The sequence below is a fragment of the Rhinoderma darwinii genome, chromosome 9, assembly GCF_050947455.1.
Source record: "Rhinoderma darwinii isolate aRhiDar2 chromosome 9, aRhiDar2.hap1, whole genome shotgun sequence".
NCBI lineage: Eukaryota > Metazoa > Chordata > Amphibia > Anura > Rhinodermatidae > Rhinoderma > Rhinoderma darwinii.
This window is the reverse complement of record NC_134695.1, coordinates 91817796-91845278: the sequence shown is the minus strand read 5'-3', so window position 1 is coordinate 91845278 and position 27483 is coordinate 91817796. Positions and strand designations below refer to the sequence as shown.

The window sequence follows — 27483 nt, the reverse complement described above, 5'->3', positions numbered from 1 at the left end:
ATGGAAATGGTCCAGTGTGAGTCTGCGCTCTCGTACGGCGTACTCAGCGCTGTCTTCATTGGATTAGTCATTCACAAATTCATCAGGAATAAGGTGAAGGTAGAAAATGCTGCTGTGTCTGCTCTGCTGTCCCTGCTCTTACTGGAGATCATCTGCTGCTGCGTTCTCTGCAGCCGCCTGGGTCTCACCCTCTTTATTGCGGCATGTGCCCTTTATTACGTCTCCATACCCGTCCGAAGGATGCTGACGACCCAGGACAAGACGGTGCTCATCACAGGTAAGAGGGTCCCCAATATACAGTCCTAAAAGTTCTTCCTACCTGTGTTGTTCTGTGTTCAGCAGCAATACTTTATTCAGGAATCGCTTTTGGAGAACTTGCACTGAAGTATTTGGGAATTACATAAATATCAAATCGCTTTATAGGATATACAGTGTTCTATTCGGGATCTAAATAAATAGCGATTTGCTTTTGAAGAAGCTACACTGATATATTAGGAAATTGCATTAAGATCATATTCCTACATGGGACCTAAACTGATGTATTAGGAAACACCAGGAATAGCTTTTCCCTTTGTTGAACCTACACGGAATATTAAAGGGGTTCTCCGCTTTGGACAATCTCTACAAGTTAGAAGGGTCACTTGACAATAAGTTGATCACAAAGTGTCCTGTGACCCCCCCCAGCGATCAGCTGTAATCTGTGGGAAAACCTGGCAGCAAGTCTTCAATTTCTGTGCAGCGCCACCACAGGCGTAATTAAGTATTACGCAGTGAACATTCAAATTAATGGATTGTCTGTTTAGGTCTTCCCGAGACTTTATCTGTAGTAATGAGGATCCTGAACAGGACTATTTTCTCGGAATTCTCTAATAGGTCGTATAAAAATGGGTTTTCTGAAATGGACCAGCCCCTTAAGGAGTTGCGCATATATATATATATATATATATATATATGTGTGTGTGTGTGTGTGTGTGTGTGTGTGTGTGTGTGTGTGTGTATATATATATATATATATGCGCGTGTGTGTGTATATATGTATATGCGTGTGTGTGTGTGTATATGTATATGGGTGTGTGTATGTATATGCGTGTGTGTGTGTATATGTATATGCGTGTGTGTGGGTGTATATGTATATGCGTGTGTGTGTGAGTATATGTATATGCGTGTGTGTATATATATATATGTGTGTGTGTGTGTATATATATATATATATATATATATATGTGTGTGTGTATATATATATATATATGTGTGTGTATATATATATATATATGCGTGTGTGTGTGTATATATGTATATGCGTGTGTGTGTGTATATATGTATATGCGTGTGTGTGTATATATATGTATATGCGTGTGTGTGTGTGTATATGTATATGCGTGTGTGTGTGTGTATATATGTATATGCGTGTGTGTGTGTGTGTGTGTGTGTGTGTGTATATGCGTGTGTGTATATATATGTATATGCGTGTGTGTGGGTGTATATATGTATATGTATATGCGTGTGTGTGGGTGTATATGTATATGCGTGTGTGTGTGAGTATATGTATATGCGTGTGTGTGTGAGTATATGTATATGCGTGTGTGTATATATATATATGTGTGTGTGTGTGTGTGTATATATATATATATGTGTGTGTGTGTATATATATATATATATATATATATGCGTGTGTGTGTGTATATATGTATATGCGTGTGTGTGTGTGTATATATGTATATGCGTGTGTGTGTGTGTATATGTATATGCGTGTGTGTGTGTGTATATATGTATATGCGTGTGTGTGTGTATATGTATATGCGTGTGTGTGTGTGTGTATATGTATATGCGTGTGTGTGTATATATGTATATGCGTGTGTGTGTATATATGTATATGCGTGTGTGTGTGTATATATGTATATGCGTGTGTGTGTATATATGTATATGCGTGTGTGTGTGTATATATGTATATGCTCTTGTATGTGTGTGTATATATGTATATGCTCGTGTGTGTGTGTGTGTGTGTGTGTGTGTATATATGTATATGCGTGTGTGTGTGTATATATGTATATGCTCTTGTGTGTGTGTGTGTGTGTGTGTGTATATGTATATGCTCGTGTGTGTGCGTATATATGTATATAATATAATCTATTCCCTTAGGTGAACTGACACTGGTAGGTTACTGATTTTCATAAATACATTTGCCTTTGATGAATCGACACTATTAGGGAATTGTATACCTAAGAATTACCTGATGAAACTACACTCGCATATAATTCACATTTTATTAAAGGGGTTTTCCTACTTTGAAATTATTTTCCTAAACTCCCTCAACTTTAATAAACTTTGGAAAGAATTCCTCCGGATTAGATGCGCTGAGCTGCACAGCAGTGAGAAGATGAAGATCATACGGCACATGCCCGGAGAATCATGCAGAAAACGACGCTGATGAGTCTACTGCGCGTGCTCGCCCTTTACATTCAGGACAGAGCGAACGCTCAATTGTCCAACGCTGCATTTCCAATAGAGTGACGGTGACATAAATATATTAGCATTTTATTTTGCACCTTTTTCCTTAAGGATCCTTAACCTTACAAGCAAATGTTATATTCTTTTCTACAGTTCAGTTCTTTGTTCAGTAATTTAGAAAATCGGATAATCTGGCAGCCAGCGGGTCCAGTTAGTGCTGGATTTAGAGGAATGTAACACCTTAAGGGGGAATTCACACGTGGTGTAAACACTGCATATTTCTGCTCCAGAAAATGACTCTGTTATCCTATGGAAATATGATATCTGCGACTCATACGTGGCGTACTTTTGTCTGCTGTAGAATATCTTTCTGCTGCGTACTCTGTATGTTGCAGATTTAGGAAGCGGAACTTGTGATATAAATTTCAATGTTATTTCAATTTCCACACTGAAATATGCATTAGGGCTTATTTACACGAACATGATATACGTCCGTGCAACGCGCGTGATTTTCATAGTGGTGCTTGTTGTAGACTAGTAGTGGTAGAGTAATAGTTTTAGCGGTAGTAGTAGGGTAGTAGTAATATTGGTAATGGTAGAGAAGTAGTAATAGTGGTGGTGGAGTATAGTGAAGTAATTGGTGGTAGAGGAGTAGTGGTAGAGTAGTAGTAATAGTTTCAGTGGTATGGTAGTAGTAATATTGGTAATTGTAATGGAGAAGTAGTAAAAGTGGTGGTGGAGTATAGTGAAGTAGTAATAGTATTGGTGGTAGTGTAGTAGTAATAGTATTAGCGGTACTAATAATAGTAGTGGTAGTATAGTAGTAATAGTATTGGTGGTAGTCGTGATAGTAATACTGGTGGTAGACTAGTAGTGATCGTATTGGCGGTAGTAATAATAGTAATGGTAGCGTAGTGGAAGAGTAGTAATAGTAGCGGTTGAGTAGTAGTAATTGTTTTGGTGGTAATAGTAGTGATGGTAATAGTAGTGGTAGGTGGTAATAGCATTGGTGGAAGTAGTATTAGCAGTGGTAGAGTAATAGTAGTGGTAGAATAGTAATAGTATTGGTGGTAGTCGTGATGGTAATAGTATTGGTAATAGTGGTAGAGTAGTAGTAATGGTATTCATGGTAGTAGTGATAACGTAATAGTTTTGGTGGTAGTAATAGTATTTGTGGTAGTAGTGATAGTAATACTAGTGGCAGAGTAGTAGTAATAGTATTGGTGGTAGTAGTGATAGTAGTACTAGTTGTAGAGTAGTAGTAATCGTATTGGTGGTAGTAATGGTATTGGTGGTAGTAGTGATAGTAATACTAGTGGTAGAGTAGTAATAGAATTGCTGGTAGTAATACTAGTGGTAGAGTAGTAGTGATAGTAATACTAGTGGTGAAGTAGTGGTAATGGTATTGATGGTAGTAGTGGTAGTAATACTAATGGTAGAGTAGTGGTAATACTACTGGTGGTAGTAGTGATAGAAATACTAGTGGTAGAGTAGTAGTAAGGGTATTGGTGGTAGTAGTGGTAATAGTACTGGTGGTAGTAGTGATAATAATACTAGTGGTAGAGTAGTAGTAAGGGTATTGGTGGTAGTAGTGGTAATAATACTAGTGGTAGAGTAGTAGTGATAGTAATACTAGTGGTGAAGTAGTGGTAATGGTATTGATGGTAGTAGTGGTAGTAATACTAATGGTAGAGTAGTGGTAATGCTACTGGTGGTAGTAGTGAGAGAAATACTAGTGGTAGAGTAGTAGTAAGGGTATTGGTGGTAGTAGTGGTAATAGTACTGGTGGTAGTAGTGATAATAATACTAGTGGTAGAGTAGTAGTAAGGGTATTGGTGGTAGTAGTGGTAATAATACTAGTGGTAGAGTAGTAGTAATGGTATTGGTGGTAGTAGTGATAGTAATACTAGTGGTAGAGTAGTTATATTTAGTGGAATCCCTGGGCTCTGCTGTTCGCAGATTCATGATTTATGGCAGATACAACGTGTTCTTCCCAAGTACAAGTCATTTGAGACTTCACTTTTGTATAAAGATGATGATGTAAATCAGGTCAGAATAACCTGTTATATCGTTCCATGCTCATATTTTTAGGTGAAATGTAGAAGACATTTGGTATGGAATAACAACTTGGTTAATTTTATCTAAATTTCAAATTATTAACATAAAAAGAAAATGGCGTAGGATAAAAATGTGTTAATATATGTAATTATCATGTTCAATGCTGAGTCATAGTGTCCTCTGATTTTTGAAGGCCAGAATTCAGTACAGAAAGAAGGTTATTTGTCCAACAGGATCAAAGTGGTCCGGGATTGACCACTCCAATGGACAGACTCTTTGCTGTATTGGGGACTTGCCTGCACTACTTAAAGTCCAGGAGGTCTCCTTTTCTTTCCAAACCTTTAGGCAGAAACTTCTAATAACTGTATGGACACTAAGATATTTCAGTTTCATTGGTAGTTGTCGTAGATGTGACTTTTTCACTTCTTTAGTGACATCAGTACAAGTAACCGTATCCGTGGTGTCTAGAACCTGGAGGACATCTCAGAGACATCTGAGCTTCTTGATGTCACAGCGTATATTTAATGCCAAGTCACAGATCTTAGAAGAACCTGTTTTGCATAGAATTTTGCTGAGTAAATTAGGGTGGAGAACTATGATAAAGAATTGTCACGGACGTTGTCAAAACTTCTTATCAGTTGGGACATTCTGACGTAGGGCAGAGAAGAGGGTTAATCTGTCCTGTTGAGAGATTAAACTCTGTTTCCAAAACGCTTTGTTCCTTCTTCCTTCCTGTCCCTGTGGAGAAAGGCTTAAAATAACTTTGGGTAAGGTGTTGCCAGTGGCATATTGGGCGGGAGGAAAAAAACTTTATGATGCTTGTTAGCAGCAACCACTGATGAGGGTTGGACTTGCCCACCAGAGTAGCAGAGGAGCCTCCGTTGGGCCCAGGGTCTGATACAATAATTGGTCCCTAAGGACCAGCAGAAGACAACACCATTTGAAGCTCACTATGGAGCCAATCACTTCCCATTTCTTATGGGATGATTAAAAAATAACCTTTTTCGATCTTATCGATGATATGTCATGTGTGTACAATGATAACAAGATTATGATGAAATTAAAAGTGGATGTGAACATGATCTGTATAGATGAAGGGTGGCTTATCAGAATCCTCTCCTCTGGGGGGCCCAAGGAACTCCAGTGTGACACTGCCTAGAGGTTAGGCTTTACCTTAGAGGATTCCCTTTTTTGGTCAACCCAGAATGGCCCCTTGGGCTACTCCAGTATGGCCAGTGTATTAGTTATTAAAGTGGGTCGTGGAGGATAAAGGCCTACACTCACAGTGACCCAATATTTGTGACTAGGTTGCCTTCCCAAGTCTAGAAGGGTTGCAGATAACCCCTATTGGGCCTATAATACCAGCCATATTAGTTATCACCCAGCTTCTCCAAAAACAGACATGTGGCTGAATAGAATAATTCTTTACCCGGCGGGAGTGTCTTCAATAGTTCTATTATATTAAAGATGATAATTCAAAATCGGTCAATATATTTCATATATACGTGATTTACATAGAATAATTTTTTTTCTGCATTTTTAAGGGTAATCACGGTATTTGTAGTAATCAGAACCTAGAGCCATGATTTTCATTTCTCCTCATAAATAACTATTGCCAGGGGAGCTGTCTGCACGTTATAAGTTCCACGTGTGCTGATCTCGAGGTATTTGATTAACAGTGGAAGGGATTACTGGACTGTCGGCGTTAAATTACACCGCTTAACTGAACATGGCTCATATCACGGGTGCCAGACGACTTGTAGTGCGGAATTTAACCCTTGTGCTCCTTTCTTCTTCGTAATATTTAGCAAAAGAGGCTTCATCGGTTTTCCCTAGTAGTTTGGCATTGACCACAAGATAGGACGTTATTGTACATCTACACTGCCCTGAGTAGTGCCGGCTCAGCAGGGTCTTGGGATCATCTTGTGAGGTATCACCAGCATGGAACTACGTGGAAAATTTAATGAAGTAATGTTCCCGATGCTCAGGAAGCCGACAACTTATAGTGCCGAGATGGCAGGAGAAACGTTTCTGTAGTTGCTACTTTGTTGGTAGGGTCTTCATGATGTTTCCCTTAGTGTATTTTATAGTGTGTAAATTCAGGTTGCCTGGCAACCATTTACTTCCTGTCTGGGTGACTACCAGCTACATATGCATAAAGCGTCACAGAAAGTAGGGAATAGTCAGAGTTTTCAGAAGTGGAAAACTATGTGAAAACAAGGTCTCCATCTCATTGTCTACATACAAATTTATTCGCTCAACATCATCAAGTTATGAATCCTGGATCAGGGAATAGTTCAGAAGAGGAGGAAGATGTGAGGTGTCTTCATCCATGGCTGTCCATTATTATTAGTGTCACGGTTAGGCTGGATTCACACGAGCATGTTACGTCCCTAATGGACGGAACGTATTTCGGCCGCAAGTCCCGGACCGAACACACTGCAGGGAGCCGGGCTCCTAACATCATAGTTATGTACAATGCTAGGAGTACCTGCCTCTCTGTGGAACTACTGTCCCGTACTGAAAACATGATTACAGTACGGGACAGTTGTCCCGCAGCAAGGCAGGGACTCCTAGCGTCGTACATAACTATGATGCTAGGAGCCCGGCTCCCTGCAGTGTGTTCGGTCCGGGACTTGCGGCCGAAATACGTTCCGTCCTTTACGGACCGAACATGCTCGTGTGAACCCAGCCTTAAAATATTTGGACAACATGCGATAGACAGAAATACTCGAGAAAAGTCAAAGCTCGGTCTACTCTAAGCCTTGATTCAGTTCTCAGCATTAAGATGGGGAAGAGATGTGCTTTCTTATTTGTACAGGAGACACTTATTCTCAGTACCTAATTTGTTGGTGGATATTTGCCAAAGTTATATTTAGCTTTTTCCTTCTAGGCAGCTCCCTGTTAGCATATGTAAAGTGTTTGATTTCCGGTTGCCTAGCAACCACTTGATATGCTGCCTGGGTGACCACCATAGTCATACACCGATATAGTAACAAGAAGTTTTATCTGCTATACAATGCACTGTCTTTCTATGGTTATAGATTATGAATTATGTTTTCTCATTGTCTTGAGGGACTGCTTGGGGGAGACATTTTGTATCAAATGGGCACAGGTAATTCAGTGCTTCAAGATAAACATGTAAACGTCAGGCTCTAGCTACTTGAATGTAGCTCTACCTAATCATTTTAGTAACACAATCCTCAGTCCCATATTTCAACATAAGTAGTGCCAATATTGATTGTCACCAAGCTTCCTCAGAAACAGATATTGGGTGTAGTGCCCTTTAAGGGTTAAAGAAATAGCTGCAGTTGGGGAAAGGTGGTGTCCTGCTGAGAGCGCAGCACAAAATATGTGTCTACAGACCCTGTTTAGATGCCTCAGCAATCCTGCCGTACCTTATTCTCCTTGCCACGGGCCGTCAATGACTCCCAAATACAGAGATTGTCCATAAATCCAAGGCACAGTCTATAAAAACCAATGTTCCCACAAGCCATAACTAAAGGAAATTGTATTTCTCTTTAATGTACTTTTGAAAGTTCCACCAGCTAAACCATTACATCAAATTGTCCTTTGCTATTTGAATATGTTAGTCCTTTGCTATAACCGTTACTCCGCAGCCCGGGCCGTCCTCATTTAAAGATCTATTATTTAAAAAGACGTTTACAGTTTTTGATATGAAAAAAAATAGGGGCTAAAGTTACGACGAAAGGAAAAGTTTGTAGGTCAGGAGCCTATGAACGGCCACGGGTGAACGTCACTGTAACAAAAATGCTCAACTTACGCTAAATTTGCCAATTATTACATTTTTGGAAAAAGTTTTTGAACTTTGTTATATCCCTAAACCTGACACAATGGGGAATATTTTAAAGAATGACCAACCAATTTGGTGATTCCAGTGAATGTGTAAGCAGATTTGCCATTCACAGATCCAGGAACGATGGGTGAAAACCTCTATGGAGGGCAGACTGACTTTCTCCCATCTGCCAAAAAACAGATTTTACTACGTTAATTGGGAAAACGGATCTTTGTGTAAATGTATTTTTAGAAAATCTGATTAAGTCCTAGTTCACACTGAGTTTTTTTTTTTTTAGCGTTTCTCTTTAATTTCAATGGGAGTTCAGAAGCAGAAACCGCTTGAAAAAAAAAATATTCCGCTTTTTTTTTACCGTGAGTGGCCAAGAGCCGCATTGGGAAAAAAACTGCCTCTGTCTCCCATTGAAATCAATGGTGGTCGATTTGGGACCTTTTTTGATGCGGACCCTGTTGTGGTTTCTGCGTCAAAAATACCACCAAAAAAACTCTGTGTGAACTGACCCTAATACTGCAGCCTGACATAGAGGATGGCTGACCAACTGATTAACAACCACAGGTTTTTTTAGGCTGTTGTCAAGCAGGAAGTCCATAGCAACCAGTCTGTCTGAGATTACTTAGTTCTTCAGCAAAGCTTCCACTAGATTAAGGACAGAAAAGGGGGTAAGGAGGCTTGGCCATACTGAAACAACCCTTTTCTCAATCTCTTACTTCCATTTATACCATATTTTTATTAAAACAAAATATTTAGGTGGAGAACCACTTTAAGATCCGGTTAGAAGTGGATAACTCTTGGGTTGGGGGTAGGGTGGTATTTAAATGAAATTAAAAGTCTTGTATGAGAGGCAGGTCTATCTCCTCTGGGTGTATTAGACTATGTGATTTAATTCATCTCATCCCATATGTTAGACACATAGTAGGACCATAAATAACACACAGTCCCATCTGGACAACTTGGACATTTGCGACCTGTGTGATAGTTTAATTTGATGGAGAACTTCTTTAAAGCCGTCTGGTCACTGGGTCCATTAATCTTTTACATAAATCATTCCTATTTTATTTACCACCAGTGACCACGGCTACAGAGAGATTTACAAACCATTTGCTCTTTGCAGATTGAACAAGTCGTGAGGTTTCACGCCCAATAACGGTTTTATTCCAAAAATTCTTGGAAAAGGTCATTCTAACTAAATGATCATCACCTTTGCTAAAATAAAAATATGTAAGAGCAATTCCTCAGCCTAAAAAAGTAATGGTTCAATAGAAATTTGTCCTTATTTACCCACTGTGCAGATGCGACGTGTCATCTTTGTGACATCACTTCCGTGCTGTCACAAGAACAGGACCCCTATAAATCTCAGGATCAATAAGGTCCTGGAAAACCCCTCAAAAAATTATATTCAACTGTTCCTTATGTATCTATTCCCAGGAAAGCTGGGAGTAAATCCACATGGACTTCATCCCAGCTCCCTTTGGGTTTGTCATCGAGCTTTCCTAGAATGACCAGCTTGAGAAGGACATGCCATAAAAGTATTTGTCACATCCATGTGATGCAACATAAGCGTCCATGTCTCCACCAAGAACGGGGCCCCATCAGTCTAAGACTTCTCAAAAACGTGATATCCGTGCTATGTGTAAGAAACATTTAGTGGCAGGGGTATGTGGGAGCTTTGGGTGTCAGTCATAGTGAGCTCCCACCATAGACCCCACCCTTGGCTTGACAAGCCTAGGTCATTGACCCAGATATATGGCGCCCCATCATCTTCCCAAGTTTACTTTTTTGCTAGTTTACTAGTTATACTCTTGCCATATGCTGTGTGCTCTGGTAAAATCCAAATTAACCAAACTGCATATTAGTATCTAAAAACATTTCTATGATCTATTTCTCGATCTGTTCGGTATACAGAAATATACTTGACTGTTAAAGGGGTTGTCCACAAAACACATGTATCCCTTGTGCACAGGATAGGGGATACATGTGTGATCGATGGGGGTCCGACTGCTGGGTCCTCCAGCGATAAGGAGAATGGGTTCCCCCAAAGTGCTCCATGAGAATGGAGCTGGTTAGGCAAGCGCACTAGCTTTTCATTCTCATGTAGCTCTTCGGGAGAATTTCGGTCCCCCATTCTCCTTATTCCAGCGTCGTGGATAGGGGATACATGTGTTTTGTGGAGCTTCAAAGTAACAACTTAGTCTTGTTCTTATACGAAATCAAAGTTGCTTAAGACTCGGCCGTGTAATGTGACCAAATATCTTTTATCTTTCCTGAGGTCTAGTCGTACATTTTCATATTAAATTATGACGGTGAGATTTCAGTGTAAATAAATCCAAATTCTCCATCTTGACACAAATAATCAAGGCAGATGTTCGAGAATAGCAGGACGTGTATTGACTTGACCCAGGGATTTTCAGCTCAGAATCCTTTTGAAGTCTGTGTTGATGAACTTACTATCCTCCAATCTGTAAAAAAAAAAATATATATATATATATATATATGTATAAACAGCGCCACCTTTGTTCATAGGCTGTGTCTGGTATTGCAACTCATTCCCATTCCATTGAATGGTGGTGAACTGCAATACCAGACACAACCAATGGCAAACAGTGGTGCTGTTTCTGGAAACAAAGCAGACCCTTTATTCAAATCGCAGACAACAGACTCTTGAATGAGTAGGGCAGGGTCTCCTACAACCAGTGGTCCATTTGATTTATAGATTCATATACAATACCCCTATTTGCCAGAGTACGTTGGGGAAAGTTTTTCAGGGGAAGAGGATCTTAGATCACATTAGATAAACACATTTGCTCATCGATAACCTCTGTGTCATGAAGGATGTGTTCACATTCTTCTGTAAGTATAAGGCCCCAAGCACACAGCCATATTATGGCTCTGTATTACGGCACCCGTAGAAATCTATGATCCATAAAAGGGAAAGAATCGTTCCGTGTGTTATTGGATGCCATGTTACAAAGCATTCCTTATAAGGGCAGAATATCTACCATACAGCGGCACCGATAAGGTGGCACATCGAGAGCTTATGGCTCCGTAGTGTGGAAATGTAAAGTAGGGACCCTGTGGGCTGCCGTATACAATTGACCACTGGCCAAAAAGTAGGTCCACTGGAGCGCTCTTCTGTGCCTGCACTATATGTATAAAGTTTAGTATATTCAATAGTATAGAAAATTGTATATTCCGTGCTGTTAAGAAAGGTCTAGTAAACCCAAACATTTTTTTAAAAGTTCTCCAGGCATGGCTAGATAGATGTCCCGTCTGGACCAGGTTCTTAGAATACCCTAACCCATTGGCAAAAGTTCTATTGTATATCATGTGGAGAGGCAGTGGGAAAAGGGAGGATCCTGTGAGGCGCTGCTGCGTGGCTGTTGGTGGAATTCAGCGATGGTAGACGAAGTGATATAAAGAAATATATTTTTATCATAAAACAGTAATGGCTACGCGTTTCAACGCTATACCAGCGTCTTCCTCAGGCCATGCTTTTTGCTTTTCTGTTCATCTATTGTATATCATGGCTTTGTGTACAATATATAAGCAAAAAATTCAGGTTCACATCTTTTGCAAATTCTACCCTTTGTTCGCTGTGGCTTCTCAGTTCCTCCGAGGACTTATTTGGTTCTTCGACTTCAGTCAACTAGAATGGTTTCCTTTGTGTTGTACAGATGACTTTAATTGTAACCTATTGACTTTGGAATTTTCTCATTTAAAAACTACAGATCGATAAGACAGATTAAAGTTTCTCCTCGACTTCCTCCTGTGCAGTCTTCAGACATGCAGATACAATTCCCTTCTTCGGAATGTGAAATTGAACCGCAAGCTGTCAGAAGGTGTTTGGTATTTTGTCAAATTAAAGGATTAGCACTGAAGGAAAATAACAATGTCTCCTCCAATTTACCAAGCCCGGGGCTATGAGGTTACTGATGTGGAAGTCTCCAGGCACTTGAAGCTTCTGTAGAGTTTTGTCAACAAACGTTGTTCCTGGCTGATGTGGAGAGAGAGAGGCGTTTGTGTTGGATGGGTTATGCAAAATGTTCTCATTTTTCTTTCCTTCTATTAGGGTGTGATTCAGGACTTGGACATGCGCTAGCTAAGTACTTGGATGGACTGGGTGTTCTTGTTTATGCTGGTGTTCTGGATAAGAAAGGGCAAGGTGCCGAAGAACTTCAGAGGGTTTGTTCTCCGAGGCTTTCTTTGATCCAACTTGATGTCACAAACCCCAGACAGATAAAGACTGCCTACAATGAAGTCAAAAGTCAGGTGCAAGACGCAGGTACATAACGCAAGACATACCAAGACTCAAGCCCCTATTACACCGGCCGATTTTGGCCGGTGCAGCGAGCGCCGATCAACGAGACGTTGATCGGCGCTCGTTTGCTCCTGTCGCACAGAGCTATGGATGGGGATGAGCGGTCGTTATTCCGATCGCTCGTCCCCATACATTATCATCCTGTCGGCAGCGCGTCCCCCTGTTTACACAGAGATGTGCTGCCGTCAACGATAATATTTCACTTTTTTTGAAACGATCCGATCAGCAGATGATCGAGTGCTTGCACGTTCATCTGATCGCTGCCCTGTTTACATGATGAACGATCATTTTTATATGAACATTATTTATATTTACTGTTTATATGAACGATCGTTTGTCCGATAATTGTCCAGTGTAAAACTTGGCACCATAATTATAACAATGGCATATCTTAGATCCTGGGCTATGACCTAGTTATTCATGTTGGTTTCTCAAGGAGTTGGCCATATTTGATGGGATCTGGATGTATAATCCCTCAGACTGTGTGGTTTAGGTAATTTCTATGTGTTAATGAGGTCATAATATGACCATGTTTTTATAATCCAGTCCTTTCCTGTAATTTTCAATGTAAGTTTATATATCATGGTGTATAGTATTGGTTGTGACATCAAACCACAAAGATATAACTGGTGCCAACTTGACAGCTTCTGTGGTGATGTCATCATTCATGGATACAAACAACTCTATAGATCATGATGGACAAAATCTGGAAAACAATGTGTTGTAATGTGGACCTATTTACACTGGATATTAGAGAGTGATTCATCACATTCTCTTTCTAATGAGACATCAACAGGCATCAGCTATGACCTGGCACCCAATCCATCTAAAAGGCCAACATTAAAATACAATAGGTTTATAGAAGACCAACTCACCATGCCATGATCATAGCAATGTTATCGCCAGGACGAATACCAATACCTCTTGATTCCTTCCCTTATATTAGCTTGAGTAGAATGTGAAGCCAGCCAAACACATGACATATCTGATTGCCAACATCTATTTCTGCCAACTCCACCTTAAGGGGGACCTGTCACTGGGCCATATAAGTTGACCGGGTTAGCTGACCTGAATAGCGCTGTCTCCCGGATTCCAGCGGTGTATTCTTTTTTTCCTCGACCCCCCCCCCCCCTCCCCCATTTCAGAGATATGGCCCATTGCTGTGTTGGCTCCCTCAAGCTGCCTCGCACTGATTGGCCAGCATCAGAGTCAGTGAAGCTAACTCCACCCCATTGGCTAGCTACAGCAAATTAGCATATAGGGAGCCAACATAACACTGGGCCATATCTCTGGAATGGGGGGCGGTCCAGAAAAAAGAAAAACAGCGCTGGAATCAGGGAGACAGCGCTATTCAGGTCAGCTAACCTGTTCAGCTTATATGACCTAGTGACCGGTCCTCTTTATAAATGCATGTTTGGCCAAGCGCGCATGTTTATTTCAATACGGAGAGGGGATTAAGCAGCTCCCAGATGCTGCTGGCAGCAGCGTATCCCCAGTGGGAACATAGGATCAGGCTTTTTGAAATCCAGCATGCTCTATCCCACTTTCCCTCGACATCTGGAGTTTCGGGAACAGTCGGCAGGCCCCCCCCCCCCCATACACAAGATCACTGGCTGATCACATCGATATTGGCAGGTTCGGCCGACGTTTTTTGTTTTTTTTTTACTCGGCAAGTTTAAAGGCTATATAAACCTTTTGAAGACTTTTTTTTTTAATCAGTCAGGTCAGCGGAACTGACGGCTTCGGTGACAGCCGGTCCTTAGTGTCTCTGACACACAGGAGCCACCTGTGATCGATCACATTGAAGTTCATGACTTCAATGGTTTACATAGGCTTTAAATATTTCTTCATAACCCAATCAAATCAATGGAGACCAATTGGGTTCAATGGGTACAATGATCTGTGCAGTGACCCTCGTGATTACCCCAGCAATACCAGTTCATCGAGAGAGTCCATGTCTTATCTCTAGGAGACCAGTTGCCTTGGATGTTCCCTGCCACTGCCGAAGGCTAAAAAGCCACATGTAGAGAGCCCCGAGGGCAGCGTTTGACTCTTTGGGGCGCGTTGGTCTATCCACAGCAGACTATGGCAGCAGATATCTTCTAAGTAGAGCCTATAATGCAGGAATTATATGGAGATATGTACCTTGTGAGATAAAGGTTGTGCATACGTTGTCCCTGAATGCAAATATACTCTTTATACAACCGCACAATGGACGGACTCTATCCTGACTGTGAATATATTTCAATGTTGAAAACCTTCCATTGAATTAAGCAGTGCCAACCCTAGGAGACCAAAGCCTAGCCAGAAACATCACACAGTATTCCACGGTCTATAGAGACCAGCGGGTCACGCAGTGAATACTAATGCCAGAATTTCCTGGACCTCGGTCCTAGTCGTTTATTTTAATGGGAATAAGAAAAGATCAGAACATATTTACAAAGCCCTGAGTGGTTTATTACTGTAGTCAATGGATTTTCTTTACTTTGTGTTGTTGCTTTCTGACATAAACTCATGATAAATGTATGAAGATGATGCATCATTTGCAACAACCATTGAGTTTGCCTTGAATGGCGCTTAGGTGTCACATGATTGTGCGACTTTCTAAAGGAAATCTGGAAAAACAGAGGTTGGTTGGACATCTGTGCCGGCGTGGGTCATCACTACCTACTGTAATAGTAAATGCTGGAACACATAATGTGCAGATATTTAGATAGACCATTTATCATTTTCACTAGAGTTCTCCTTTATGGTGTCTCCGGGTTGTGATATCAGTACCATTAGGCTATGTTCACACAGGGCAGATACGCTGCGTAAAAGTATATCCCGTATCCGCCCTGGCGGCTGCAGGGAATTCTGGCCAAAAAACTGCACCAAATTGTGTTGCGGTTCTTTGGCCGCAATGTCTGCTATGAAAAACTGGACGTAAGAAGTTTGATACTTACGTAGCCATTGGCTGCAGCGGTCACATGGGATGAAACGTCATCCCGGGCTGGCCTGGACAAAGAAGCACAGAATTCTGGTGATCAGTTATCCCTATAAAATAAGGTCTTTATTGGTCATGCCCGAAAATGTGACCAGAAGGCAGCTCCGGCCACTTACTTTACTCTTAATCCTTCCCTACGTTGCATCCATCATTTATGGAAACCAAATGTTCTGGAGAAGTTTGGACATTGACCATAGCTGTAGATGGTGCCACCTTTGTGGCACATTGGTGCATATGATGACCGTATAGATCTGAGATACCTCCTTAACATGAGTATTATGATCACGTTCCTTTTTGTGTCCGTTGGTCTAGGTCTTTGGGGTATGGTGCACAACGCCGGGGTTCTTGGCTACGTGGCAGATGGAGAATTGTTGCCTATAAGCATCTACCAGCAATGTATGGACGTGAATTTCATTGGAGTTGTTCAAGTCACTAAGGTGTTTATGCCCTTACTAAGGAAAGCCAAGGGAAGACTCGTGACCATATCCAGTATGGCGGGTAAGTGGGTAATTGAATAATGAGACATTTCACACTTTTTTTCTCCCACGTTCCCCTGTGTTGAAGAGGTAAGGACTGTTCACACTGCTGTGAGTATTTTTTTTATTTTTTTTTACTATATTTGTTTTTAAATAATATCCATGTTAGTCGGGACAAATACAGCAAACAAGCAGGACTCCGACTCTGGGTGACTGGGTCAGTTCAATGGCAACATGTAATACTACGTTTCCCCCTGGTTTATTGGAAGCCAGCAACATATTCTCAGATTGCGCTGGAGTTCTGCCATATACATGTGTTTCAGGCATCCGATTGGTCCACAGTGTCCTCAATACCCGCCCTATTTACTCTTTATTTTTGCCTCAATACCCGCCCCATTTACCTTGTTTAGCCCCAATCCCCGCGTGCGACAGTGAACTGACAGTGCCCACCACAATAGTATATACACGGATGATGGCTGGTAACCTCCATCATCTGTGTATATTACCCCTTCATCCCTTCTTATATAAAACCCCCACCAACCCTGTATACAAGGATGATGGAGGTTATATACAGGGCTGAAGTGTGTGTGTGTGTGTGTGTGTGTGTGTGTGTATATATATATATATATATATATATATATATATATATATATATATATATATATATATATGATGCAGGTTATATACAGGGACCCCCATCATTCCTGTATATTAGCCCCTCAACCCTGTAAATAACCCCCAGCATCCGTGGATCTCAGCATCCGTGTATATGCTATTGCTTGTTTTATTGTGTTATAAGTAGTAGTTTTCCATGGCACTATTATGGGGTACATATAACTTACTGCCTTAGGCTTCGTTCACATCTGCATCAGGGCTCCGTTCTGGCGTTCCGTCTGAGCTTCCCGTCAGGTCGGAACCTTGACTGAAACAAACGGAAACCATAGGTTTCCGTTTGCATCACCATTGATTTCAATGGAGACGTATCCGGTCATCCCGTCAAAACAACGGAACCCTTGCACAGCTAGGACCAACAGAAACCATTTGCACTGGATCCGTCACCTTTGAAATCAATGGTCAGGGTTCCGTTCTGACGGGATGCTCAGAACGGAACCCTGACGCAGATGTGAACGAAGACTGTTAGCGATGTTTCCGTTACCATTGATATCAATGGTGACTGAAACGGAAGCTGTAGTTTCACTTTCCGTTGCGGGGTTCACCCAACGGAAACCTCCGACGGAACCCCGGAACGGAAAGCGAACGGTGATGTGAACAGGCCCTAACTCTTTGTGGGAGGGATAAAAAAAAAACAAACAGCAATATCAACACTGTTATTTTGCGTTATAAACGTTGCGGCGCTCCCTGTGTGGTATAAATAACATGTTATCTTTGGGTCGATAATATGTATCGTTTATGTTTTAGGATCTTTTACACCATAAAAGCACGAGTCATACAGTTTTTATTTTCCCATTGATTTAGGGTTCATTCACATGTGCGTGAATCTCGTCCGTGTGCTATCTGTTGAAACCACGCACCGCACACGGACCCATTGATTTCAAATCGGGCTATTCACACGTGTTGTTTTTCACGTGTGCTGTCCGTGTTTTACGCATCAATTGCATTGAAAAAAAAAAAGTGCTTGCAAGTGCATGAAAGAGCACAGCACACTGATGCAAAACACAACGCACACAGATTTACGCACGTTTTTTACGTTCATAAATCTGTCATGCTCGTGTGAATATAGCCTTAGTCATACGTGGGCTTGTTTTTTTGTGGGGCAAATCATTAACTTTATTACATTTCATTTCATCTCTTTTTTTTGTCCCGCTAGGGGACTTCAGAATGCGATCACTTGATCGCTTCTATAATGTTCTGGTATACTCCGGATACCGAAACGTTATTATTTGTCAGTACAAACCGATCGGCGATCTATTGGTCTTTGCCTTTATCACGGTCTAAGGGCAAAGCCACACGTGGCGGAATTGCTCTTGAATTCCGCTGCGGAGTGTCCGCAGCGGAGCCGTTTCTCCATTGACTTCCACTTCTATTCAGTAGGGTTCGTTTAGACGATGCGGAAAATTCCGCTGCGGAGCATAGGCTGCGGAGCGGAATTTGGTGTCCGCAGCATGCAATGGCTGTTGCGGAGTTGTGGCGGACTGGTTGCGGACTCATGGCGGAATTTCTCCATTGACTTCAATGGAGATTCTAAATTCCGCAATGAAGTCCGCAGCTGTCATGCACATGTTATGTGTGCTGCGGATGCGTCTTGCTTTTTTGACATGACATTTCTTCATTCTGGCTGGACCTATGTATTTCTAGGTCTACAGCCAGACTGAGGAAGTCAATGGGGCTCCCGTAATTACGGGAGCGTTGCTAGGAGACGTCAGTAAATAGTCACTGTCCAGGATGCTGAAAGAGTTAAGCGATCGGCAGTAACTGTTTCTGCACCCTGGACAGTGACTACCGATCCCAATATACAGCAACCTGTCAAAAAAATAGAAGTTCATACTTACCGAGAACTCCCTGCGTCTGTCTACAGTCCGGCTTCCCAGGATGACGTTTCAGTCTAAGTGACGGCTGCAGCCAATCAAAGGCCAATAACAGGCTGCAGCGGTCACATGGACTGCCGCGTCATCCAGGGAGGTCGGGCTGGATGCCGAAAGAGGGACGCGTCACCAAGACAACGGCCGGTAAGTATGAAATTCGTTTACTTTCACAAGGGAAAGTGCTGTCCCTTCTCTCTATCCTGCACTGATAAAGAGAAGGGAAGCACTTTTACCGTAGTCCGCAGCAGCTAGTCCGCATCAATTTACTGCACATTTTGGGCAGATCCGCCGCAGAATCTGCAACGCAGATTCTGCGCAGCATTGATGCGGACAGTTGCGGAGGAAATCCGCCACGTGTGGGCATGCCCTAATAGGCTTACAGCTATGGCAGGCCTGGGGGCCCTTCTTAGGTCCCTCCGGCTGCCATATCAACCCCACGGCGCCCTGCGATCATATTGCGAGGTACCGAAGGGTAACAGTTTTTCTCACTCTTATAATACTACCTATTTCATATCTATATCTGTCTTGACACATGCACTGACTTAAAAGGGGTTGTCTAGTCCTAAAAAATTTATAGCCAATCCTTGGTCGGGGTCCCACTCACTATCGGCTGTTTTGAAGGGGCCGTGGCGCTCTTACGAGCACTGCATCCCCTTCATTTCCTTTACTGCTCACACTTTTAGCAGCGGTTCACAGTATTACAGCCTTTTCCAATTCACTTTAATGCGAGAAGGAAATAATACTGGAAACTGCTGCTACAAGAGTGTCAGCGATTCACGGTGAGCAGTAAAGGAAATCCAGGGGAAGCAGCGCTCATACGAGCACTGCAGCCCCTTCAAAACAGCTGATCGGCGGGGGTGTCTGGAGTTGGGCCCCCGACCAATCAGATATTGATAGCATATCCTGAGGATAGGCCGTCAATTTCTTAGGTCTAGACAACTACTTTAAGGACCTTTTGCACAGGCCAATAATTAGGCAAATGAGTGTTCATACGAACGCTCGTTCCGGTCAAACAGGGTAACGATCAGCCGCTGACTGAGCAAACGCACGTTAATCGGCTCTTTTACACAGGGAGATGAGCTGCCGACTAGCGACCATTTTACTGGCTGCATAAACAGGCCATCATGTCCAACCAACAGGATAACAAGTTTTGGGGATGAACATTCCAATGTAATGATCGCTCGTCCCCATACATAACCAATCATTGCTTCTTGTGAAAGGAGCAAACAAGCGCCGATCGACGATCTATCTCGTCGATCGGCGCTCGTTTTTCTGTGCCATATCGGCTTGTGTTAAAGGACCTTTGAAACATCTGCCTGTGCACTTTACCCATGTGTAGGATGTGTGTAGCATAACTGAGCACTTGAGAGGAATTCCTGGCGGTATTAATTGGGATGGCGAGGGAGGGAAGTGATAGGCAGCAGCCATAGTATGGTGCCCCGTGCACCTGCGGCCCTGGTCTAGACCCTACACTGCAGACGTACAATCATACTGTCAGTTACGTACAAAAATATTAGCGGGAGAATCAATCAAATCTCTAAAGCCATGTCTCCGATTCTGGCTATTAATTAATGAGCTCGTTAGTTTGTCGGAACCGGCTTGTCACAGCTCCGTAATTGGCTCTTTGATTATTTAATTAGTTTGTGATTGTAATTGCACATACATAATCTCTCGTTTACATGAGGAGGGACAAATCCGGGCACTGGGCAGGCGGCAGCACGATTCCTCATATTGGCGCTGAACTCCTGAAACTTTAATGTGATGGTCTCGGTTCCCCATTGCTATTTTCTAGATCATCATTTAATACTATGAGGGGGAAGTCTGCGGAGGACAAGCTCTTTTTGTTAGAAGGATCTCGGGGCTGGTTTTATAGAATTTTTTTATATATATTTACAGGGTTTCCTGCTGCTGGGTCCCCTAGTGATCAGCTGTGATATAAAGGGGAAGCTAGTAGCAGCAACTGTTTAATTCCCCTGCAGCGCCACCACAAGCACAATTAGATATTACATTGGATCCAATAGGGTGTCTGTGTAATGTATGGACACGCCAGGTCCTCCAGGGACAGAAATGCTCTTTGTAGTTGCTCTCTGCTCTGACTAATTGATGGAGGGTCCTACAAGAGTTTTTATATTACATAGTTAGTACGGTTGAAAAAAGACACATGTCCATCAAGTTCAACCAAGGGAAGGGAAAGGGAAAAAATTTCTACTCATAGGAGCTAATATTTTTTTGTTCTAGGAAATTATCTAACTCTTTTTTAAAGCCATCTCCTGTCCCTGCTGCGACGGCTCCTGCGGTAGGCTATTCCATAGATTCATCGTTTTCACAGTAAAGAAGCCTTGTCGCCCCTGAAGCTTGAACCTTTTTTTCTCCAGACAGAGGGAGCGCCCCCTTGTTTTTTGAGGGGGTTTTACATGGAACAGGATTTCACCATATTTTTTGTATGGACCATTCATATATTTATATAAGTTAATCATGTCCCCCCTTAGTCGTCTTTTTTCAAGGCTAAATAGGTTTAGTTCTTTTAATCTTTCCTCATAACTTAGATTCTCCATGCCCCTTATTAGCTTCGTTGCTCTTCTTTGTATTTTTTCCTCCTTTCTATGAACTGGAGCCCAGAACTGAACTGCATATTCTAGATGAGGCCTCACTAATGCTTTGTAAAGTGGTAATATTACATCCCTGTCCCGCGAGTCCATGCCTCTGTTAATACACGACAATATCCTGCTGGCCTTTGTAGCAGCTGATTGACACTGCATGCTGTTATTTAGTTTATGATTTACAAGTACACCCAGATCCTTCTCAACAAGTGAATCCGCCAGTGTAGCTCCCCCTAGGACATATGATGCATGCAGGTTGTTGGTACCCAGATGCATAACTTTACATTTATCTACATTAAACTTCATCTGCCAAGTGGACGCCCAAACACTTAGTTTGTTTAAATCTGCTTGCAATTCACGAACATCTTCCATAGACTGAACTATATTACATAGCTTGGTGTCATCTGCAAAAATAGAAATAGTGCTATTAATCCCATCCTCTATATCATTAATAAATAAGTTGAATAATAGTGGTCCCAGCACTGAACTCTGGGGTACACCACTTATTACCGGGGACCATTCAGAGAAGGAATCATTGACCACAACTCTGGATACGGTCCTTGAACCAATTCTCAATCCAATTACAAATTATACTTTCTAAACCTATAGTCCTTAATTTACTCATTAGACGTCTATGAGGGACAGTGTCAAATGCCTTTGGAAAGTCCAAAAACTCTATATCCATTTTTCCTGAACCAGACAGCCCCTTTAACTTAAGGGAACTCTAGCCACAGTTCGAAAACATATTTTTTTTTTATATAGCAAAGAAGGAACCACTCTAACGCCCTTACATTATAAATCATTCAAAATGTATTTTGTGTAAGTGTTCACTGTCCTCTTATGCTCCTTATTGTACCATATATATGTCTCCTCATGGGAGGAGCTTAGGAGGGAGGAGCTTAGGAGGTAAGAGAGGGAGGGATCGGAAAGTACTAGGGGAGGACAGTGGTGGGACGGGGAAGATTTAATGCAATGGCGGGCTGATGTCAGAGACAGAATTCAATATGGTCCGGAACAAAAGGTGAAATCCAGCACAACCTCATATAAAAAGATTAATATTTATTTCATTGAGTACAAAAAGCTCGGTCGGAAGTCCATTGTTTTTGCTTTATTTTTGTTCCTTCACTTCAAATTTCACTGTACCGTATTTTATATCTTGTAATTAATGACACATGACCACGTCCGATTACCAGGATTGGTGGGTTCTTACACCCATGTAGCCAAGCAATGACTGACAGCGAGCGTCTCGAAACACATAAGCGTTACATGGATTACCGATTTAAGCTTTAAAAACTCAATGGAATAAAGATTCAGGTTTTTATGAGGTTGTCCTGGATTTCACCTTTTGACCTGTACCATATCGCCATGACTTGAGTTTGCCAAGTCCTTCCGGGCACCCTCCTTGACAAGGACGCTGACGCCACGAGATACGGGGTAACAGTTGAGGTGAGTTGTCTTTACAAATTGACTTCCATACATACAGGATTCACTGGTGACCAGTTACATTGCTGCTTAGTGATGCTCTAGTAATGGGCGGGGCTTTGACAACCATATTCACTTTCATAACTAATAGGTAATATAAATGTTACTGTCCAATAATTGATGTTCTGATGTCATGGATCAAAACTCAGTTTGAATTGTAGTGTTGGAAACAGTTGAGTGCGCTCTCTGCCCAAGAATGGGGATAAGAGGTCGAAACACAGGTGGCGCTGCTTATCTTATGGGAAATAATATCAGTCAGGAATGATCCATCAGTCTGCACTATTTTGGGCACTGGATGCCCCCATAGACGTTGCGTTGCAGCAGACGCCTTCAAGAGTTCTTAGGTTTCTTCTCATGTAAAGGAATTTTATATATAGGCGGAGGAGAGACTAAAGCGGGCCGTAGATATGCTATATATTTGGCAACGCTTCAAGGATACCTATTGAAAGGAATGGTAAGCAATTGGAAACATGCATGTAATATATGGAGACAGGGGAGATAAGGGGCTGCCAGACATATGGCGCTGCTTATCTTATATAAATGATATCAGTCAGGAATGACCCAACCATCCTGCTCTATTTTGGGTAAGGCACTGGCAGACCCCGTAGACATTGCAGCAGACTCCTTGAATCAGTATTATAAGATGCAGCATGTTTCGATTCATGAACACGGAACGACTTCATCTTGTGGAATTAGACGATGTGTCGGAGCAGGTTACTGATCACGTCTCACCTTAGAGTAACACCGGGCATGCAAGTTCTGGCTTGTTATCAGATGAAAAGCTTTTTCTGCACAATGAACTGTACGTGGTGATATCCTCTGACTCCACGCACAACCAATGCTGCGAGACGACGACATCTGCGGTCACTGTGACCTCCAATAAACTATTCATTTCAATTGGGATTAAGTTTTCTTTGCAAAATAGAAAGAGCCTTAAAGTATTTAGCCAGGCGGAGTCCCCCAGCAAGACCAGAGCTGGGCGGTGGTGTATACAGCACTATATACAGCACTATATACAGGGTCATGGAAAACCATCATGCATATGTTCAAGACGACTGTAGAGAGCGGGGGAGGGGGTGCTGAACAAGGTTTGATCATTGCATTGGTTTGGACAGTCTCTACGTGTTCAGTTATTAGATGTGAATTCCCCAAACATCTGTAGAACTCATTGCCCCGCGCTGCCGCTGTGTCGATGTTCTGCAGGTCTCCTGGAACAGTTTGTTGTAAAGAGATCGGATTTAGATCCCAATTCATATGTTTACGGTTAACATTACACAACGTGACTACAACTTCTATACATAGAACACTACAACCCCCATCATGACATAATACATTCCTAAAATAATCTATACCCAGACACTAGAACCCCCAACATGACCATAATACAATTCTAGTATACTCTATACCCAGACACTACAACCCCCAACCTGAACCTGACCACAATACAATTTTATTATACACAACACTACAACATGACTATAATACAATTATATTATACTTTATACGATAACACTACAACCCCCAACATGACCCGACCACTAAACATGACCGTAATACAATTCTATAATACTCTACACCCAGAACACTACAACCCCCAACATGACCTGACCATAATACAATTCTATTACACTTTATACATAGAACATAACTCCCAACATGACCCGACCACTGGAGAATTCTCAGGATGTATCGGGGTCTCGCTGGTGTGTCGTAGTCGGCTGCATTCTCTTCAGTGTCTTTACTTCTTCTTCAGGACACGCGCCTATTCCTGGGTTTGCCGCTTACGCGGCGTCTAAGGCGGCTCTGTCCATGTTTTCTGCAGTGATGCGCCAAGATCTCTTCAAGTGGGGTGTGAAAGTGGCCGCCATCCACCCGAGCGGTTTCAAAACAAGTAGGTATCTATGTGAATGTATGCCCATGCCTCTGCTGCCCCCTGTAGTGTACTCAGCAGGGTGTGTTCCTTTAGGTTGCTCAGCAACTACTCGTCTTCCTCTCTGGGTGACCACTGTTTGATGCATGTGATATATGGAGATGAGTGGCTGCCACACAAGTGTCGCTGCTTATCTTATGGTAAATAATATCAGTCAGACATGATCCAATCAGGCTGCTATATTTTGGGTAAGGCGCTGGCTGCCCCTACAGACATAACATTGAGGCAGACTCCTCAGGATACAATCACTGCATGTTTAGATTCTTTATACCATCTGGAGCAGATTAACATGAAAAGTTGCTTGGTCCGGCCACGCGGCTGCTATGGGGGTCATTTAAGAGGGGGCCCAGTGCTAGTTGGTCCCATTACTTTTGGGTAGCAAGAATTTGTGCAGGTCTTTTATCTTCCAAGGAACTGCATTGTCAGCCAATGATGGGGGGTTGGCCCAAGGGTCTTGAATAAGTTTTAAGGGGTAACCAGACTCCAGACACTTCTTTCTTGCGTTGAGAAACCTGGAACCATAATGGCGGTCTCCTTCTTCCATGTACACCACTGCTGCTTGAATTTATAGGGCAGGCTACTAAAAAAAATTATACCGGCTCCTTAAACAAGACGTGTCTTCTTCTTACAGATATTTTTGGTTCTCAAGAACACTGGTCAAGTCAAGACCAGAACATTCTAGATAACATCATGCCAGACGTGAAAGAAGATTACGGAGAGGAATATCTGGCCAGTTTGAAGGGCCTTCATCATACAATGTCTACAGTGACCTCCTCAGACCTGACCCCTGTCCTGGAGGATGTTTGCCACGCTCTTCTGGCTCGAGATCCCTACTTCTCCTACACGCCGGGCCGGTGTGCTTATCTCATCCCTTGTTTATTCCGCTATTTCCCTCTCTGGGTTTATGATAACTTTGCAAAACAAACTTTCCAAATCCACCGGAATATCCTACCAAGATCCCTGCGGCTATCCAAGGCTAATAATAAAATGGACTAAAGCTTCCGGGACAGAATTGTGGAAACACATGGAAACCTCTATCAGCCTTAATACAAGACATGACACACTCCTGATGACGCTACGGAAGCCGGCCAATGCCGTACTATGGTCAATATCAATCGTCTATGCCAATGTACATTTCCATGGACTGTTTATAAACTCGTACTAGATAACGTCCCATGTGATCAATGCAAGGGCCGGGATTGGACAGATTGCTGTGCCTGAATATATGCACCGTACTTATGTTTATATAGTCAATCTATTATTTAAAAACCGGCCAAACCATTATGGGACTAAGGAGAAAACTTTTTGACATTTTTTTTTCTTTTACAGCCCAGATAATGTTAGCCAATATGGAAGGAACTACTTACCGTGGGTGGTGCATTCTCTAGGGATGTTTTTACAGATCACATTACAAAAATAACCTAAAACAGGACGAGTAAACAAAAAACTTAATTAAATGTTACAAGTTTTTAATTCTTGCCATTGTCAAGATACCATAAATGATGTAACTAGATAAGACCCATGCACACAGGGGTGGACTGAGAGCAGTCCTGGGCCATAATAGTCCTAGGCCCCCTACCATCAGCTGTAGTCATGATACGTAACACAATGCATTTAAGTAGCATTTATCCCTTGCATTTTTTTTTATTTGACCGAGGGGGCAATATTTCCCACCACTGGAGTTTACAACATAGAATAGAAGAAAAAAATTGCATATTTTAAAAACTAAGGAAACCCAATGTAGACCAAACCTGTAACGTTTTCAATCACTGAGGCTACATTCACACGACAGTGAAAAAAAATGGCCATTAAAAACGGATCAATGGTTTTTCATGGCCATTTTGCATCACTCTGCCTCCAAGTTTTCATCCATTTACAGTCTGTCCGTTTGTCATCCGATTTCCATGGCCGTTAAAAAAAAAAAAAACATGGACAGTGACGTCAAGGGCTTTCCCAAGACAGAAGTCCCCGGACAGAGATCGTGCGATGCTCCGGTTGGGGACTCCATAGATGAAAGCCCGACATCAATGTTCATATATGGACAGTAATGTCAAGGGCTTCCCCGGGCTAGGCGCTCAAAGTAGCGCTGTGTACGGGGAGTCCTAGGCCAGCATCAGTTTTTACCAGGAGTTACAAGGACTTATTCCTGAAAACGAACGTTAAAAAAACTGATCCATTGGGTTCTATGGGAGCAGTCGGGCCGTGAAAACGGCCAAAAATAGGATGTCCAATTTTTTGACAGCTGATATTCATAGGCTGTTAAACAACTTATTTTCTCTGAAAACGGCTGTGTGACGGATGTTTTTCACTGCCGTGTGACACTTCTAGACTATTGTACAGATATGATTATAAAGAACTACAAAAATCCTTTAATCCAGAATTCAACAATCCAAAAAGTCTGATCATCTGGCACTTGTTTCAAGAACTGTAATATAATGCGGAATTTCACCTGAAACTCAACATTAAACCGGGATAATCTGATTAAAATGCAAAGTTACGTCAGCAGGTTGTGATAACATTTTATGTTGCAGGTGAGTGTTTTTTTTTTTATACGAATCTGTAGCTGTACAATGATGCAAAATATTAAATTATCCAACACCTATTGTTGCCGGATTAAAGGAATTTTACTGTACTTGTTTCCATCTACATTCTAAAAACTCATACAGACCTAATACTTCTCACCTCTTAAAGTCTGCTACAATTGTATCAACTCTACAATCCTCTGTCAGCTAAGGCTAAATTCACACTTGCGTTGTATAATCGGTTACTCTGATCCGTTTTTAGATCAGAATAAGGCTACATTCACACGACAGTGAAAAACAGCCATG

The 27483-nt window shown here is 42.0% G+C and overlaps 1 protein-coding gene across 3 annotated transcripts; it reads left to right on the top strand.

The window, feature by feature from the left end:
• Positions 1 to 27483, top strand: LOC142660498 (17-beta-hydroxysteroid dehydrogenase type 2-like). Of its 3 annotated transcripts, none has more exons than XM_075837114.1 (5): positions 1 to 277; positions 12390 to 12602; positions 15937 to 16122; positions 24479 to 24616; positions 25287 to 27483. In XM_075837114.1, the coding sequence occupies exons 1-5, from the start codon at positions 1 to 3 to the stop codon at positions 25649 to 25651; spliced, it is 1179 nt and encodes a 392-aa protein (XP_075693229.1). In that variant the 3' UTR covers positions 25652 to 27483. The 3 variants fall into 3 exon arrangements, with proteins under 3 accessions (XP_075693229.1, XP_075693230.1, XP_075693231.1); XM_075837115.1 differs by lacking the exon at positions 1 to 277 and adding an exon at positions 9719 to 9953 and having other exon boundaries at positions 25287 to 27482; XM_075837116.1 differs by lacking the exon at positions 1 to 277 and adding an exon at positions 9862 to 9953 and having other exon boundaries at positions 12049 to 12602; positions 25287 to 27482.

Excerpts from the sequence above, each read along its gene's own strand:
- LOC142660498 (XM_075837114.1), top strand. The coding sequence starts at position 1 with ATGGAAATGGTCCAGTGTGAGTCTGCGCTCTCGTACGGCGTACTCAGC. Across the intron at positions 278-12,389 it reads CAAGACGGTGCTCATCACAG|GGTGTGATTCAGGACTTGGA; the intron begins GTAAGAGGGTCC and ends TCCTTCTATTAG. Across the intron at positions 24,617-25,286 it reads CCCGAGCGGTTTCAAAACAA|ATATTTTTGGTTCTCAAGAA; the intron begins GTAGGTATCTAT and ends TTCTTCTTACAG.